Source organism: Rhipicephalus microplus, chromosome X (assembly GCF_043290135.1).
Source record: "Rhipicephalus microplus isolate Deutch F79 chromosome X, USDA_Rmic, whole genome shotgun sequence".
Classification (NCBI taxonomy): Eukaryota; Metazoa; Arthropoda; class Arachnida; order Ixodida; family Ixodidae; genus Rhipicephalus; species Rhipicephalus microplus.
Genome location: NC_134710.1, coordinates 374,833,672 through 374,851,123, shown reverse-complemented (window position 1 = coordinate 374,851,123; position 17,452 = coordinate 374,833,672). Strand labels below are relative to the sequence as shown.

At 43.1% G+C, this 17,452-nt stretch overlaps 1 protein-coding gene and 1 long non-coding RNA gene across 4 annotated transcripts in view; one reads left to right on the top strand and one right to left on the bottom strand.

Moving 5' to 3' along the window:
• Nucleotides 1–848, top strand: part of LOC142776393 (uncharacterized) — a 56,010-nt gene extending 55,162 nt beyond the window's left edge. For both annotated transcript variants that reach the window (XR_012887509.1, XR_012887510.1), the window contains one exon: nt 522–848. This is a non-coding gene — a long non-coding RNA (uncharacterized LOC142776393). The remainder of the gene's footprint in view (nt 1–521) is intronic.
• Nucleotides 1–17,452, bottom strand: part of Sin1 (SAPK-interacting protein 1) — a 141,758-nt gene that overhangs the window by 18,224 nt on the left and 106,082 nt on the right. For both annotated transcript variants that reach the window (XM_037413402.2, XM_075880000.1), the window contains exons 8-11: nt 14,167–14,334; nt 8,178–8,287; nt 6,061–6,168; nt 1,339–1,467 (exon numbers count right to left, since the gene is read on the bottom strand). In XM_037413402.2, the coding sequence (XP_037269299.1) occupies nt 1,339–1,467; nt 6,061–6,168; nt 8,178–8,287; nt 14,167–14,334 (515 nt within the window). The remainder of the gene's footprint in view (nt 1–1,338; nt 1,468–6,060; nt 6,169–8,177; nt 8,288–14,166; nt 14,335–17,452) is intronic.

Genomic DNA, 17,452 nt, shown 5'->3' with positions numbered 1-17,452 from the left:
CTCTCATCTCTCACAGTTTTCGTACCAAGGTTCGTATCGCCCGCCGCGATTAGAAAATATGTTCGGAACATTCGAATTTAGGGCCAATGGACATAATAGAATTCTGCTAGGGAATTACAAGAATTCGGTCCACTGCAGCGCCCTTATAATGAACAAAGTGGAATAAACATGGTTTCATTCATTCATTCATTCATGAATTCATATTTGCCGTGCTTTTGCATTAGTGAGATTCTACTGTAAGTTTAAATTAACACCCCTTAAAGTCATTTATAATAAAATGGGGCAGGTTTGAAAAGACTGGAGCAGATTGAGCTGCTTTCTTGTCAATGTGGCCAGGTCACGCACAGACATTTCGATTGCCAGGAGATTTTCATGACAACTGTAGAAATGAAAGAAACGGTCTAAATCCGGGAGTCTCCCGGCCAATCCTGGAGACTCCCGTATGGTAACATATACGAACTGTAGATCTTTTTTTTATCTCTTTTTTTTAGGTTTGAGTTTGAACACCCTTAATTTTTCAGCTCTGGCTCTACGTGTATGAGGATACATGGCATGCTGGGGATAGCTGCATTCAGCCTGCTTTGAGCCCAACACTTGTCTGTAAGCAGCACAAGCAAAAGAAGGAGACCATCAGTAGCACGTCTACCAGAAAAAGTTCCTGCAAGCTGAAAGTGGGGACTTTCATGACACGCCTGCAAACTTAATTCATCAACCCTGTGTAGACCAGGCTTGTGAAGATAACGGCCCTTGATCACTATCAAGGCATATTCCAAAATAACCTTCAAGCTAAAACAGCAACATCACAAAAGATGGAAAACTATGAGAATAAACTTTTTATACTATGAAAACATATTGTGCTTGTCCTTCTACTTTTCTTAATCGTCAACACAGGGGCATGCCAATGTTTTCTTTTGAAATTCTGGTAACATTACACTAAGATGCAGTTTTATTTTGCACTTGTGAGAATTTGGATGCATTACATTTATTGGCATGTTATATTCAAGCAATTAGAGTAAAAATTTAACCTTCTTTATTAACACTGCAAGGGCAATCAACAAAAATTTGGTCTGTGCAACCAATTTCGAGAAATCTAGTTACAGGGGGCCTGTGAAGAGTGAGATTGAGATTTCAATTGTATGCGATAGAAATCGCATGTAAAACAGGCTTTTAAACGATGCTATGTTTTCAACATGTACAATTTAAATTTAGCTGTAGCTTCACTAACGAACAATCAGTTCGAGAACAGTCAGTACACATTACAGCAGTGTTCAACTATAGTTCTTACATAATACAACTTAGTGAGTGACAGAAGCAATGCCTAGTGAGTGCCGTACTCACCTAACTGGACTTCAGTGTTACGTCCTATGCGAGGTACGAGAGCCACATTGAATGCTTGGTACAGGTGAGCTTCCATGGCGGTCATGTCTCGGTCAGGATAATCATCTGGCTGTGTTCTTGATAACACCGCTGCATGCACCAATTCAGACACACAGAAAAGAACTAAATGTGCAAAACGGAGCACAATCAGGCAACCTAGCGTGCATTAATCAACTGCCAAAATTGAGCACCAATGCAACTACTCGTTTAGTGTCCGAAAGTAGCAGCATAATAATAAAACACCATATTTGTTTGATTATAATGGCACTGCTATTGTACTAATGTGAGGGATGAATCTTCATTGCAACGTGGAGAAAAAATGAAAACAAAACTAAAAGAATTGTACTTTTTTGACAACTTGAATTTCGCCAATCAACTGCTACGCAAGAGTGCAGTTTAGGTAGCGAAAATCTGGAAAAGAAACTCTTCTTAGATTCAAGTAAAAACGGTATTCTGCTTCTGTGAATAACTTCGTCGACTTATCAAGAGAAACAAACCAGAAAAATGAGACTTCTTATAGAACTGCTTTTTTTTGTTATTTGGGTATCTGTGAGGCTGACTAATATTTTGCCCAGGAAGTATAAGTTGAGAAAACAAGTTCAAAATGTTGTCTCATTACTCTTTTAAGATATGTACATAGTACTTTATATGCATTTATTTATTGCCTGCTTAGCTTAATGCAGGTACTAAAGTACACCCATACCCAAGTACACAAGCAAACTTTGCATCTCCCCCCCCCTCCCTTTGCCAAAATGTGGCCCCCTATGACAGGATTTAATCTGCCACCTTGGACTCAACAGCCATCAGCCATAGCACTGGGGATACGATGGCACATCCACAGAAAAAGCAGTGTAGCAGCTTGTCAAAGTGGCACACATCTTTAGTATGTTATCTTGGGTGTGCAATGATGGGCTATGCCTGAAACTTGGTTTTTGCTGTAGTGTCACTTTGACTCTGGACACCTACCATGGGCGAAATACCTCATTACCTATGCAGACTGAATCTACTGTTTGGTCTATTGTCACACTCTAACCAATACATGCCAGGAACTGCAAGACTCGATTTTCTCTGCAACTATGGCGAAACCTCGGTGATATACCGTATATACTCGATTCTACCGCGCCCTCGATTGTAACACGCACCCGGTTTCCACAACGAAAAAAAAAAAAAAAAAGAGTAAGACATCGATTGCAACGCGCACCCATTTTTCTCGCTGGCCCACACGATCACACCACTCGGGAAAAAGACTCCTTTCGGGAGCATCTTCCGTTTAAATATGAGGTACGGGGGAAGCTTGTGCCTACTGTAATTACTCGAATCTAACGCGCACCTTTTTTCCGGTTTAGCGAGTTCATAAATCCCATGAGCGTTAAAATCGAGTGCGAAAAAAAAATTAATACGGTCATTTTATTGCCATCGACATTTCCAAAATGGCCACCCCCTACGTGCTTCGGCATGGCGCGTCGGCCATTTCTGCCTATGTGTTTCACATGTGCGGCACTTCGTACGTGTGCTGAGGAGTTCGTCATCTTGTAGTTCATTAGCATCAACAGCGTGGAAGGGCCAACTCCAGAAACTCTACGAGTGCACCACGATGCCCCTTTTAAAAGAAAAGTCATCGCATGTGCCGAAACAGACTGAAATCGGGCCGCATTGCGGTCGTTCAGAGTTCCCAAAACGTGCGTGTGGGACTGGCGGAAACAAAAGCAGAAGATTGTCAAAGATTCATGCAAAGGCTTCAGTGGACCACAGCAGGGTAGGTTTCCGCAAATTGAAGAGCTGCTTGCCGAGTATGTGCTTGAGCAGCAAGCGGCACAGCGGCCCGTGACGACAGAACTGCTCTAAGTGCGGGCTATGCAGTTAGCTTTAGAAAAAGTGCTAACGCGGAGCCATTTCAAAGCGAGCAGGTGCTGGCTAACTAACTTTATGAAGAGGAAAGGCTTATCCCTCCGAAAGCGAACGGGCATGTGCCAAAACTTGCCGGAGGAGTACGAAGAAAAGCTACACAGTTTTCAGAGGTTCACCCTAAACTTGCGGCACAACAACGGCTACCTGCTTGGGCAAATTGGGAATGCCAATTAGACGCCTCTTTACTTCGACATGCCTGGCACCACAACCGTCGAGAAGAAGGGGGCGAAGCAAGTTCGCATGCTGACATCGGGCCACGGTAAAACAAGAGTGACGGCAATGCTCCGTTGCACGTCAAATAGGCACAGCTTGCTTCGTACCTCATATTTTAACAGAAGATGTTTCCGAAAGGAGTCGTTTTTCAGAGTAGTGTGATCGTGCGGGCCAACGAGAAAAATGGGTGTGCGTTGCAATTGATGTCTTAATATTTTTTTTTTTTACGTCGTGAAAACCAAGTGCGCGTTACAATCGAGGGCATGGTAGAATCGAGTAAATACGGTATCTGACGTGCAACGAAGCATTGCCGTCACCGTCAACGGAGCATTGCATGCGGTTTATGAACTCGCTTAACCGGAAAAAAGGTGCGCGTTAGATTCGAGTAATTACGGTAAATCTCAGGGGGTCAACAAAATATTCGCATCATCCTAAACTTGTAACACCAGAAAACATGAAAAATTAGTGTGCGACAAAAGAAAGTTGGTGCACCTTTTGATTCATTGTTTCTCAGGACTGCAGTGATGTCATGAACAGCTCTGAATGATTGCCAGAGAAGTTATTAGATGTCAACGACCACAGTTGTACTCTTAGATATATAGTGCATGCGTGCATGAGTAAATAATGAACAAGATGTCTTGTCACAGTGGTGCTCTTAGATATATGGTGCATCCGTGCGTGAGTAAATTACGAACCATATGTTTTGTGACCAGACCACTAGTCGCACCTTCCTAGTCTTACTACGTTTTTCGCATGACCACATAGCAACTGCGGCAAAAGTGACTTAAGAAGCACTTCGCATGCGATAGATGAAGGCCAGAAAATTTTCGAACTGCTGTTCTTCACTGCTGTTATTTTTTTACGGTGGTGGTATTGGGGTGCTTTTCGGGGGATTAACGGCCTTTCCCAGAGAGAAAATTGGGGAGGTGCTCAAAATTTGGGAATCGCCCGTGCCAATTGGAGTTGTCAGGTCTGTGCGTACGTTGCGAGGCCTTGCTCCTTCATCAAGACCACCCGCTTCATCTCTTAGGGTCCTTCTTCCCCTTACATAGGATTTCATGATAAAGCTGCAGCACCAAATCCCAAATGTCAGTCATGTTTTATAAGGCATCTGATTGAAAGGATATGGCTTGTATTGATGTGGCAGGCACGTGTTAACACAGTATAGCGATGCTGCTGCCTCTTGCAAAAGCACGCATTGACACAATGGGGGGTGGGGGGGAGAAATCCAAGATACAAGTGCACAATCTCAGAGTCAATGATGCACAGCTGGTGGTCGCACAGCGTGCATGTTTGCTCGTGAATGCCATGTCTTCCACGATAGCTTGGGCAGCCCCTGTTCGTACCTGGGCACGAGTGCATGTTCGTATCAAATGTCGCGGGGCGAAAATCGGTTCGCAGCAACCGTGCTCCAATATATTGCACGCTAATGGACCTTGGCTCAGACCAGAGAAAAATTCATATCACCGTAAAATTCGTACAAGCTGAGATTTTATCATTGAGGTTTCACTGTATTTATCTCGTATTGCTATTGCGATAGTAAAACCTCGTTAATATGCACTTGATTTAAACGTACCGATGATTTAAACATAATGGCGACAAGTCCTTGACAAAGTCGCCATGAAAGTACTCAATGAATGCACTTGCCAACTTCTTGAAGGAGCACTGACATCAAATTTACTCATGCCAAGATTTTTAGGTCAACTAATAGCTATCGACCCCTTAGTAGCGATTCGCGACCTAAAATGCATCTGAGTGACAAATGACTATCTGTAATATTGATTAATATATTCGCTATCAAACGCGGTTCAAAATGGGAGCGAAGCCCACCAAATTGTAGTGCTGGCAGCACTACCTCACGACCACGTCGAGGCCACTGCACAGCTGATGCCGCTTTCACAAAAAATAATGATGTCACACTGGTGTTTCGTCTGCTAGGAGCGCACGTGCAGTCAGCACAGCTATGTCTCTGAAGGCGTAGTCATTTGTCTCTGGAGGCGTAGTCATGTTGCCAACATCGCCGTCCCCGCTGTCGTCTCGGTCAACATCGGCAAGTGATGATGACAGCGACCTTGAATTGCGTATCGCTGCGATTCGCGACGATCCTTGCATGACAAGCTTTGCGTTAAGTGCAATGTATTTATCAGTCCCGGCCGCACTGTCAGAGCTCAGGAACACGAACTACGCACCTCATGTCACGGACATTTGGAGAGCGAATCGCTGCTTTCAGCTGCAGCAGGGCACACGGTAGGAATAGCCCCGACCTCGAGAAGAGGCCTCGTACTCCCAGTGAAACCCAACTGGTTCGCCAACACAGGATTTACCCTGTAGCAGCTCGCTGCAAAGTGAAAGGAGGCAAGCGTGCGAGGAAGGCAAGCGTGCCAGGGGTGGGCAGAAAGTTATGTGGGCAGATGAGATCAAGAAGTTTGAGAGATAACCCGGCCCTATCAAATGGAGGACTGGAGGGATTAGCAAAACATGGGCGAGGCCTTTGCCCAGCGGTTGGTGTAGTCAACATGATGCTGATGATTATTTCCATCTTACAGACTATGCGGCACTCACCGTCCTCTGACACTAGGGTGAACTCAAGGGTGCCGCTCGTCCGGATGGTGGTGTCCAAGTCTATAGGGATGCCCACTTCTCGGTAGTCTTCAACATGGAACTCGGGCCCTACACATTTGCAAGTGAAGTGATGGTTAGAATAAACCGCCTGTAGCATTGTTTCCAACACACATCAGCAACATAAATTGAGTAGAATTTATAGTAAAAGCATGTTAATTTGAATTTGACAGAACTAGAAAAAGGGCTTGAACTAAATCAATGCTGAATCATCAAAAGTATCAAGCAAACAATAAACTAATGCCTATTACTCAATACATTTTCATGTTTTGTTTAGAACTTGCTGGGCGAGTTGGTGCATATTGGCACATAGGGGGTAACTACGCTCCACACATACAAATAAGACACACACAAGTGTAGAGGAAGACTTGTCGAAGCACTCCTTCAAATCTTCGAACCTGGTCTCTTATATCTTCGAACCTGTGCGTCCCCCCCCCCCCCCTCCTCTGTAATCCGTGTTCCGGAAATCATCGCCGACATTGTGATGGCGAAGTGCTGCTTGTACCTATATAGATTCTACATAAAGAAAAATAGGTCCCCAACGAAGTGCTGTGTTTATACAGAGGATTTAATCCTTCCTGGAAACATGGAAAGACAAGTCTGCACAAACACACGTGATGAGATAAGGGACCAGGTTTGAAGATTTTAAGAGGTGCTTCGACATGTCTTCCTCTACACCTGTGTGTGTGTCTACGTGTGTAGCGCAGTTATACATCTTTGTGTTAACATTTTCATTTTCTTGATGAGTACATACATTCTATACCTGCTGTGCTAAAAACAAAGTAGAATTCCCAATTCTCTTCATCCTGCTAGTTGTTTTACAATGCAACCACAGCACAAGACTCCTTTGTGTTGAACAATGCATGCTCACCAGGAACAAAGAACACATACAAATCATCGAATTTTGCAAATTACCCAGCGTCAAATATAGCAAGCTTTCACTGTAATTAAAACAACAAAGTGCACAATTTTTTTTGTCAAAGAACAACTGTGTACAGTTGCCGACCGATTTTTCGGACCTGGCGGGGACTACAAAATAGTCTGAAAAATTGGAACAGTCTGACAAAATGGTCCAACCGTGAAAATGAAGTTTATTTGGATTAGAAAAGCCTACAAAAAAAAAAAAACTCTCAGTAATGCCATGGTTCATGCTGTTTTTGAGGAGGAGAAAATTTAGTTCTATCTGGGCTACAGTAACATCGTTGGCAAGCCCTTTGGCAAGCCCTTTGGCCGCCGACCGTTGCAGGTGGCAAAGTTGGTGGCTCCATGGAACAAAGCAAACAAAACTTGATGTCGGTCACAAAAAGATGTATGTAACATCTTGCCTGTTTGGTGGGATTTACACAATGTGGGCTTCTTTTACCTGCACTGACACCGCACAGTACGTTAGCCCCCAGTATTTCGCGAACATTAAAATGCTACCACGAACAGCAGCGAGCATGTGAAGCACACGACGACTCAAACACACTTGGCACATTCCTAACACGACCATGTGCGTAATGACGACCAGAAAAACAAAGGCCTGGAAAATAAAAACCTACGGCGTATTAATGATGATGATAATGCTGTCTGAAAAGGAAAGTTTTGCCGTTTTGCTAGCAAAGAAAGATCAGACATGGCCTCGGAAACCGGAAGATAATGTGCGCTTCCAATCTTAGCGGCCACACAAATGGCCACTGCAAGACAAACTCGACCAAGCCAACAAAAAAATCCAACATGGCCGTTTTCAAAATCGAGCGGCATAGCTCAAAACAAAGGATTTAGCGCGGAAAAGTTTTCGACCATACATTCGTCCGAAAAATTGGAGACAAAAGTGCACTAGTGCATTGGGAACCTTGACGATGCATTTTTGAAGTCTGAAATATCCAACAAGTTCGAATTTTTGGATTTAGAAAAATCTGTCAACAACTGTATTATATTATAACCTAATCTATAATAACAACATTTAGTGGCCCCAAGACGGCGTGACAAGTTGCTAGGCACCTCTCATGCATTCCCAGTGGACTCTTCTTACATTTAAGAGAAGTTAAAGAGACAAGACGAAACTCTCCAAGACTTACCCAATGAGCGTAGCAAGCCCTTGCGCTTCTTGAGCATTTGGTCGAGCACTTCTCGCAATGTGGCATCTAGACTGGGAATCTGGACTTTCGTGAAACCATCCTTGGTGTGGCTGCAAGAAGAACCAGGAGTCAAGAAGCTATATTTAAATGCATAAGATTCACAGAAAAAATCACGTAATGATTGTGTTCTGCATCTGCACCTTGACTGGACAAGTACTGATTGCCTACCGCAATACACAACATAGCAGCAACATTTTTTTTTCGTTTCCCGATCTTTGTTCCATGCGCATAATTTTCTTTATAGTTCAGCAATTTTGTTCAACAGTCTTGACTAGCTGATCAACTTCGTTTGCGTGTACCTGGATCATTTGTAGCCACCATAGCCGCAAAAGATGATTCCATGTGCAAAATACAATTCCCCACTCACCAAAACCCTTCTGCCTGGGAATGTCAGGCAGTAGTGAAGAACGCAGAGAGAAAATAGAGAGAGAGAGAGAGAGTGGTTTAGAGAAAGAGCAAAAAAAGGACACTATTTTCTGTCTCCTGTAGTGAGGGCACGGCTTAGCACTTTTGGGACAGGGAAGAGAAGTAAAGATGATAGAAAGAAGAGAAAACAGAAAGGAGTCGGAGGCGTGTAAAGATAGTGTCTAGTCAATGCAGACGGGAGCATGAAGGCAAAGCGTTTGGTTACAGGTCTGCAAGAACCACAACCTTGAGGAACGCTTGCTAGGCCAGTATCTTTGACCGTGCAAGGAAAAAGGAGTCCTTCGCAGTATGTGTGTAGCCTATGTTTCTAAATGTTGTAGTGGCAAATTGGAACAGAAAAATGCTAACCCCAAGTAAACACATTAAAGCATCGGTAATGATGATGACAATGTGTGCACTGCACTGGCGATTCTGTGTCATGACATTTTGAATGCTTGTCCCTCATGACACTGCCGTCATTTCAACAAGATTGCGTTGAAGAGCTCGTTTCGCTGATATTCTGGTGTTGTTGTCAGTGGCTGGGAGTGAAAAATCAGTGTTGTCCACAAACAAAATTTTAAGATGCAAATAAAGAAATAGTAAAGAAAACTTTGGTTCTAAAGGGAATGAAACCCAGATAGTCTGCGTGGCAAGCAGGTGTTCTACCACAGAGCCACACCATTGCTTGGAACCGCGTCTAAAAACCCCAATAGGAATGACTTGTAATGTGATGAGTGTCCTCAATGCATGTACTGTTGTGTGGCAGAAGTGTAGAATCATGCCAGGCGTTAAAGGGGCTCTGAAACACTTTTTTAAGTAACTACGAAATTATTTCGCTGGAAAAGCGTATTTCTTCACAAGTTCAACGCCGCAAAAATTTTAATAATCCGTCCAGTACGAGCACAGTTACAAAGATTTGTCACACCCTGCAATCGCATTCTCTCTCCTCTCATCCCGAGCAAACGCTGGGAGCTAAGCAGAAAGGGATGAGAGGGGCAAAAACGTCACGCGTGCCTTGTGACCTTGAGCACTTTTTTGCTTTTTTTTCCCATTGAATACGCAACTTTTCCAGTGCGATCACTCGTGCACGCGTGGACAAGTGACGGCCCCTGGCGGCGATTTCTGCAACAACCGAGTGTGCCATGTTCAAATCAGCCAATGGCTGACAGATGGGTCATCTACGTGTGATTTTTGGGCATATTCCCTGATTTGTCAAGGAAAGATAAAGTAATTTTTAGCTGACTTTCATACTTTATTTTCGAATTCCAGGCCACATGCTGCTGCACTATAACATTTCGCTCGCGTGTTTTCGGAAGCCTCTACTACCGATTGGCAGCGTTTTCTGGCCATGCTAAAAAAATATTGCAGGGCCCCTTCAAGACATGTGACTAGCGCATCGAGTGAGGGGATTTTAGGTCCACCCATTACCATCACTTAGACATTTTAAATTATCATCATCATCAAAAGCATCACCAAAGTGAGCAGCTGCTCAGGTTAGCGTGTTGCCTTAAGAAAGGGAAAATGGGTACTTAACTTATTCTCATGAGGAAGAATGAGGGCTTAGAGCGCACTTAGCAACCATACATGTAGTAGGTAGTATAGGATAGTTTGAAATGGCTAATGTTGCACGAACGAACGTTCCTTCCTTTGTACCGCGGTTTAGGTGTACGTACCCCCAAGAAGCCATGTGAGGCTACTGATTCAGATGTCGATGCTAACAGAACCTGATTATGCTATCACGTTTTAACTCTTGAGGCAAAGATTAAGTGCCCTTCAACTTTGTCTCTGGGATCCCCTATAGTGTTTAAAAAAAAAAAAGGCAGCCTAGCATTGGTAGGCCAAAATAAATGCACATGTATATCTTCCAATTTTTGAATATAAAGATTTGTAAAAACCTTGGGAGCATGACAGGCGAGGGGACAATAGCATGCTCCATTAGATGCAGCAAACAAGTACTAACACCCAACCTGAACACACTAGCAAGAAATGTTGCTTTTAGATCACAGTAACTTATCTCGATCATTTCACTGCCACTGACAGGACTTTCTGAAAAGGTGCGCTGCAACTCTTTCTGACCATAGACAAAAAATACTGCTGATCTGTAGTCAAGGCTCCAGTGAACATGTGCACTGATTGTCAGTACTAGATAAGTGACAATTCATGTCACTTATTTGAACAAATTCAAAAATCCCTTGCTCTCTCCTTGGCAAGCAACACGGTTGGCAGGAGCAAGCGATCACAACAAGTACAGGCCGCAGTTATGAATGGTGCAGCAGCACATAATTTTGGGGGTCCCACGCTGCGTTGATTGATTGATTGATATGTGGGGTTTAACGTCCCAAAACCACCATATGATTATGAGAGACGCCGTAGTGGAGGGCTCCGAAAATTTCGACCACCTGGGGTTCTTTAATGTGCACCCAAATCTGAGCACACGGGCCTACAACATTTCCGCCTCGATCGGAAATGCAGCCGCCGCAGCCGGGATTCGATCCCGCGACCTGCGGGTCAGCAGCCGAGTACCTTAGCCACTAGACCACCGCGGCGGGGCTCCCATGCTGCGTTGCATAAATATTATTGCTGCCCATAAGGTGCAGTGATATGCCGATGCTGTGCATATTTTAACCGTAGTAGTGTCCAACATGATAGTAAAACAAAAAAAAAGTGCTCACGGCAGTGACACACGGTAGCTTGACTTTTGGGCGGCGCATCCCCTTCTTACCATCCCTCCCACCCCTTTGTACCTTTGAGAGCTCTTGTGATGATTAAAAGTAAGAGAGGGTGTTTATGATAGCTCTGCTTATGCTTGATGGATATGAAATAACTTTTGCAGCTGTAGACTTGTGATGGAAGTGGGACCACTAGTAAGGTCAATGATAACTGTGTGGCCCCTTAGAGCTAGTGCCACAAGATGGTGCTGCAGGTACCGTCACATTTTTTTTTTTTTTTTGCATACTTACTCTTGTAAACTCACATTGGTTCACCTATCAAGAGCTTTAAGATGGTCCTGTACACAAAACTTACTTTTTAAACACTTTTTAAATACCAGATGCAATCTTTCTGATGTCGTAGCATGAGATTCATTTCGTAGACTTCACAAAAGTTCAGCAAAGTTTACAGGTATGTAGAGTTCTTGGCTACTGAAACTCCACTCGGAGCATGTGGCTGCCTGCACATATTGTGCTACAGCCAAGTGCTTGAGAAAGCGAGCTCCTAAACTGAGGGCAATAATGCAATATGACCGCATGCAGTCAACAGTTGTTCAATGTGCCTTTGAAGGCTGTGTAGGCGGATCACTGGTTGTGCTACATGAAAGATTGGATTGCACATTTTGCATAATGAAGCACAAGGCCACCATGAGTTGCAAGCCACAAGGACAAATATAACACAGAAAAGAACAAAAGCACAGACAGGCTTTTCCTTTCCTCGCTTTCCCCCTCACCATATAGCGAAATTCCTTGTCTCACTTTCATGAGTGCTCACCACCTGAGTGAAAAACACCTGCAGCCGCCCAATGTATTATGTTTCGATCTCTGAGCGCTGCACTTGCGCAGTGTGGTAATGTTACGATGGCCACTTACAGTCGATACTATCTGTGCAAAAACGTTTTTCTTAGTGTATTTCTATCCCACCTGCCAGAGCTATTGATCTGGTAATGATATGTAAAGTTCCTTGCCAGGAATTGTTCACTATGCATAATGACAAATAGTTATCCACCTGGGTCCTTTTCACCATTAAGCGCATACGTTACGACCGTTTATCTACAGGCAGTCACCAGCCAAGTGGGATGATGGACATATAATTACTCAAGATGGACGACCACTGGAAACTGACACGAATCAAAAGCTTCAAAAATTCAGCTCCAGGTCTTTTTTCTAGGAACCTATGAAGTAGACTTTTCCTACTGAAACATAGAAAACTTTACTGAAAAAAATTTGTGTTTTATTAAAGCCTCGTGCTGCAAATTACTTTGTTATAGCATACTGAAAAGCGACTTCACACAAACTGTTGTTCAATGCCAATGGACTTCGCAATGGTCCATTGCCACAAGGATTTTAATTAGGAGTTTGCGAATATTCGATATTTCGAATATTTCTTGCATAGTGCTTGCTACTCTATTCGACTCGCACTGCAATTTTTACTCTTCGAACTCCCCAAAGACAAATGCAATCAACGTCCGATTGAAAGTGACCTCTTCAAATTTTTATTATGCTCGAGCTCATTCCATTCTCGTATTGCGGCAAAGCTGCCTTTCAAACTCCGCTACAGTCGCAAATGTATTGAGTCGGGAAAACTCTGGTTTCATGAGTCAATATATTTGCGACTGTAGTGTAGCTTGAAAGGCAACTTTGCTGCAATATGAGAACGTAATTATGTTCTTTGGTTCGCAATTAAGTTCCTTCCCAATAAAGTTTTCTCTTCCTTCCTTCCTTCTGGTTCCAACATGAAGATTACAAATGTCGCAGAGGTGGGGGCTCAATGAATGCTGTTTCCAACCTGAAATTTGGGCAGGAAGTCCGAAAAATCGGATGCCAAAAATTTTTAGCATCCAAAGTTTTAAATGTTATTGTATGTTGATGTCTGCGAGAAAGATTTGGAACTCTTAACTCGGAAGGAGCACAACCTTGCCTGCCACAGCAGTTAGGCTACCACAGAGGTTGAAAGAGAAGGAGAGGCTGGGGAAATAGAATCTTTGCCTTTTAGGTGCAAAGAGTTCTCGGCAACTCCTTTGCTGCACCAAATCATGTACATGCCTCATTCTTGATAAGACAACTATGAAATACCATCCCGCCAGCGCTTCATTTACCTTGCGAAAAGAAAAACTTTCATGTTGCTATATCTTATAAGAATATGCTCATAAATCCTCTCCAACTTTTCTTTCCCACATTTTTGTGTCGAACAATTAGAAAAATATTTTAGAAATATTCAGAAAATATTATATTAGATTCGCACTCACACTCCAATTTTCGAATTTGCTTCGCACCTGAAATTTCGCTATTCACACAGCTCTAATCTTTATCTGCCGCATGGGTCAACCCTTAGCACACAATTTTTACTTTTCGTTTCCAGTTTATCTGACTGCCTGTGTATCAATGTAACTGCATGAGGTATTTGCACTGATAACTGTGTTCCTGACAGCTTCTATTCTGATGTCATGGCCTACGTCGTGATCAACTACAACGTTAAACAAGCTCTGCTGTTGCAATGTGTTTCTCAGCGCAGTTATTGGACAAAATAATGAAGCATGACTGGCAGTTCAAAGCCTAACAGAAAAAAATGCGACGGGAATATACCAATAAAGTTCTACTGTACAATTGTACAGTCTACTTGTGACAAATAAGTACAGCGCATCTATGAGAGTTGCCCATCTCTTGTGTGCTGTTGTCATGGCCCTCGTTGATAAAGCCAGCACAAGAGCAATTAGTGCTAGCTCTGTGATGCATATGCTCGGATAATGTTCTGAAAGAGTGCAAGCTCAAGAGTGTTTCGGCAACTGCACCGCTGCATTGGCAAAACAACTCACAAGGTGAGCAGAGGTCCTGTGGGAAAATCTTCCCTCTCCACCTCGGCCAAGGCCAGGTACGGGAACTCAAACTTTGTCACAGGTTCCCGAGGGTCCAGTGGCGGGAAGTCCTCATCAATTTCTCCACTTTCTTCCGCAATCCTCAAGCAGTACTGAGACACACTAGGCCTGCACAGATGCCCATGTGTGGTGAACACATTACGCACCACAGAGACGTCAGCATCAAGTAAAGTCCCACAACGCCACTCTCGTGGCAGTCTGGCATTATACTGCAATCTGAAGTTCATTAATTTACATTATTTACCCTGCTCTCTTACATTTGTGGGCAAGGTCACAAATGAATTTGTTTCAGGTGTGGCTACTGGTGATTCTGAATAGGATTACACCTATTATTGATAGTTGAGTCACTGTCAAACTATTCCCAGTATGCTATCAATAACCGACTACTATTCATTGTACTTACCAGTTTAAATTCCACACTTTTTCAAGAAAGTGACAGAGCGGTAAAGGCCTAGACATATCGATAAATCCCTGCTCTGCAATTTCATGCACCACTGTAAAAGCTTGTTAATATGTACATATTAAAAAGATACAGTGTAATTATCCACAAACCACAAATTACTACAAGGCTTTTTTTTTTTATTTGTGGCAAAGTGTGGAAAAAATTCTGCTTTATCATAGGGCCATGCAATAGTACAGTGGTGATACCAAGGAGAGTTTAGAAACTGTGAATGACATAGAACATGGATCCACAGCAGCTAATTTGCCCAGCCTGTACATTAATTGATTGATTTGTGGGGTTTAACGTCCCAAAACCACTATTTGATTATGAGAGACGCCATAGTGGAGGGCTCCGGAAATTTTGACCACCTGGGGTTCTTTAACGTGCACCCAAATCAGCCTGTACATTAAGAATACGTAGTGCCTTGCCGGACATGCCACTGGTTGGATAGTTGAAGATGGGGTCGTAGCCAGAATTTAGTTTTTTGCTATACTTTATGTATGTTCATTTGTTCATATGTGTGTGTATATATACACAAGCAAAATTGAAAATTTGGGGTAGGGGTTGAACCCTGACTACCTATATGTTTCAAGGCTATCATTGTAGTGAGCTTGTTAGTTACAAGTAGTAGCACTTGTACGTTCATCAGTATCTACAAAACCTGCCTCCATGCACTCTGGATGCTTCTTGGATAGGCACCGATGTAGTAAAAGTTGGAGATTAATTGGTTGACTTGACAGTGGTCACATACTAGTACAGCAAGACTGGTGCAGAATCAAGCAAACCTACTGCAAGTGATTTCTGGAGAATGCCAAACCCAAGGATGCAGGCATCAAAATGCATGAAGGCAGGTACCTACGTCAGCAAGCATGGGTTTACTGAAGGGCTTTGTCATACAAGTTTAGAAGACTACAACACCAATAGGGGACTTGAGCTGCATTACCACCGTTTCCCCCATTCTCAAAGTCGGTCTCTCGCGCCTCACAGCACAAGAGATATTCTTGAACTTGTAGAGATTGAAGATAACCACCCTCATCCACAGTGGCGGTGATAACAAGGAGTGATGAGCGCCACTGAGCATGTGCCTTCATGAGCGAATGCTTTCTAAGCAAGCACAACGAACAGCCCAGGAGAGTGGTCGGTAAATGTTCGTCGGGAGTGCTCATCTATGCGCGTGCGTGCGGTCCGCTGGGGCCAGGAATAGTGGAACTGGTGCATAAGTCGTTTGTGGAAGTTGTTTTCGTGCCACGTTATGTCAATAAACTTTTCACTAATGAATCATTTTTGTTTCTTCACCATCTACAAGTGCCCTCTTCTTGGAGTGGACAACGCAGCCCCAGTGAACTTATGATGTCAGGGCATGGCAATCAGACACTCGGTAAATTGCAGTCAGAAAAGACAATCGCGGGGTGTTGTGTTACTGTAACACAACAGCACTGTGATCTGCAAGCTTCTTACTTATGGTAGTTTGCACTTTTTTGTTATTATCTGAAAAAGAAAAACTACCAGAAAGCAAACTTTCTAAAGCCACAGCACATAAAGCTCATTGCAACATCAACATAACATTTCTACATTGGATAATTTCAATGATCGATTCAAAGCAGCCGCCAAAATCCTAGAGAGAGCACTCATATCTTATGAAGGTGAACCTACCAGCAAAAAGCGGAAACACTCTGAAGGGAGCATGTTAGAAGTCTGCAAACGTGTGGCCCAAACTGGTACTGCAATCTAACACAAAATACAATGAATGTGACATGGGCATGTGACAGCCTAATCTGCCTGAATCAGCACATTTACAAGTAGGAGCAATCTAGCGCCGAAAGAGTTTATCCAAAAACACATGTGAAAAGCAAGATCCTTCTGCAATGAAATTTGGATTCATCACCATAAGGCAAAAACAAATACATGCTGTAGACCGACCAGTGAAAAACATGATAAATATGATATCAATTGCAAATAAATTTCTGGCATTCCTAGAGCAGTCCAGTACCATGTACAGTGCTTATTGCTGCATACGAATGATAAATAATGAAAGTCCAGTTTTTGCTAAACCTTAGACCCTTCTACCTGGCTACATTTTACCCAACTGCCCACAATCAGTCCCCCTCGGTGATGTATCACATTGTAATGACAGAAACCTAGCTACAGGTTGAAGAATTCAACCTTGTGATAACCTGTTGGCTGCTGACCGAGGGTAGCATGTACACATGTTGTACCAGACTACGCAGTTCATGATTTTTGTGAGAAATAGTGTTGTTGCTTCATGTGTTTAAGTACAAGATTATTGCAAACATAACTTGAGTCAAAGTGACTCATTTGCACCACGCTGTTGGCACAGGGCATATATATGTCTGTTCAGAGAGAGTCCATCGACACTAAACAGTAATGGCACAAAAATTAAGACACATTTTGCATCCTAGAAGCACACTGAAAAAACTACATGCAAACAGCAGCATTAATCAGTTCAAGTAAGAGCAGCAATATTTTTTTAACTCCCCCTAACAGCACGTGGAAAGAACGTTTTCACTGCAAGTGTTTCTGCATAAAAATGGCAAGACATAAAAGATACAAGAAAGTACACCCCTTAGCAACACCACACGGAATGCCAAATTCATTCTAAAACAATGATTACTAGTGATCTACGAAACTACCCAACCAAACAAGTACTACTAGTATTCTAGCAAAACATTCATCACATTGGCCACTTGTGCAATGCGTAAAGCCAATATGATCATCTGCATTAGGCCAATATGACCTCTTGAAAGAAATCTAGGCGTTCCCTTT